At 70.4% G+C, this 707-nt stretch overlaps 1 protein-coding gene across 1 annotated transcript in view; it reads left to right on the plus strand.

Annotated features, from left to right (window-relative positions):
• The window catches only part of MYO18A (myosin XVIIIA), a 46,560-nt gene that overhangs the window by 28,160 nt on the left and 17,693 nt on the right, over positions 1 to 707 (plus strand). The window contains exon 23 of the mRNA XM_019510967.1: positions 124 to 361. Within this exon, the coding sequence (XP_019366512.1) occupies positions 124 to 361 (238 nt within the window). The remainder of the gene's footprint in view (positions 1 to 123; positions 362 to 707) is intronic.

Below are 707 nucleotides of genomic sequence, written 5' to 3' on the forward strand. Positions count from 1 at the left end.
CGGGGACGTGCCGGGGGCGCTGCCCGGCTCCATGCGCTCCGAGTCACCCTGTTTGCCACGGCCGCCCTGGGGCGGGCCAGGTCTGTGCCGCGCTGACCCGCGCCGTGCTCTCCCCTCCCGCAGGACGCCCTGATCGACACCATCAAGAAGTCCAAGGTGCACTTCGTGCACTGCCTGCTGCCCCGGGCGGAGGGCTGGGCCGGGGCCCCGCGCGGGCTGGCGGGCCGGCGCGTCAGCAGCAGCGAGCTGGACCTGCACGGCGAGCACTGCGAGGCGGGGCTCATGCAGCTGGACGTGCCGCTGCTGCGGGCGCAGGTCCGCGGCTCCCGCCTGCTCGACGCCCTGCGCATGTACCGGCAAGGTGGGGGCGTCCGCACACGCGGCAGGTGGTCTCTGCGGTGGGTGGTCCCCCATGGACTGCAGCCGCGGCGTCTCCCCGCGTGGCCAGGGGAGGACAGGACTCCCGGCCGCGCCGCACGCAGCATTTGTCGCGATAGACTCTCTGCCACGGCACCGGTTCATTATCTCCCCGGCCACCGGCGTCAGCCGTGACCTGAGATCGATGCCGCACCCCGGCATGATCGATGGCTCGCAGCGGCCAGCCCGGCCAGGGTCAGCATCCCGGTCGATAGCGCCAGTGATTAATTAAGACGTGAGCAAGTGACACTGTGCTTTAATTGCAATCCAGATGCGATCCATAGCGCCCT

The sequence above is a fragment of the Gavialis gangeticus genome, unplaced genomic scaffold (genome assembly GCF_001723915.1).
Source record: "Gavialis gangeticus isolate Ggan-Ray unplaced genomic scaffold, GavGan_comp1, whole genome shotgun sequence".
Lineage (NCBI taxonomy): Eukaryota > Metazoa > Chordata > Crocodylia > Gavialidae > Gavialis > Gavialis gangeticus.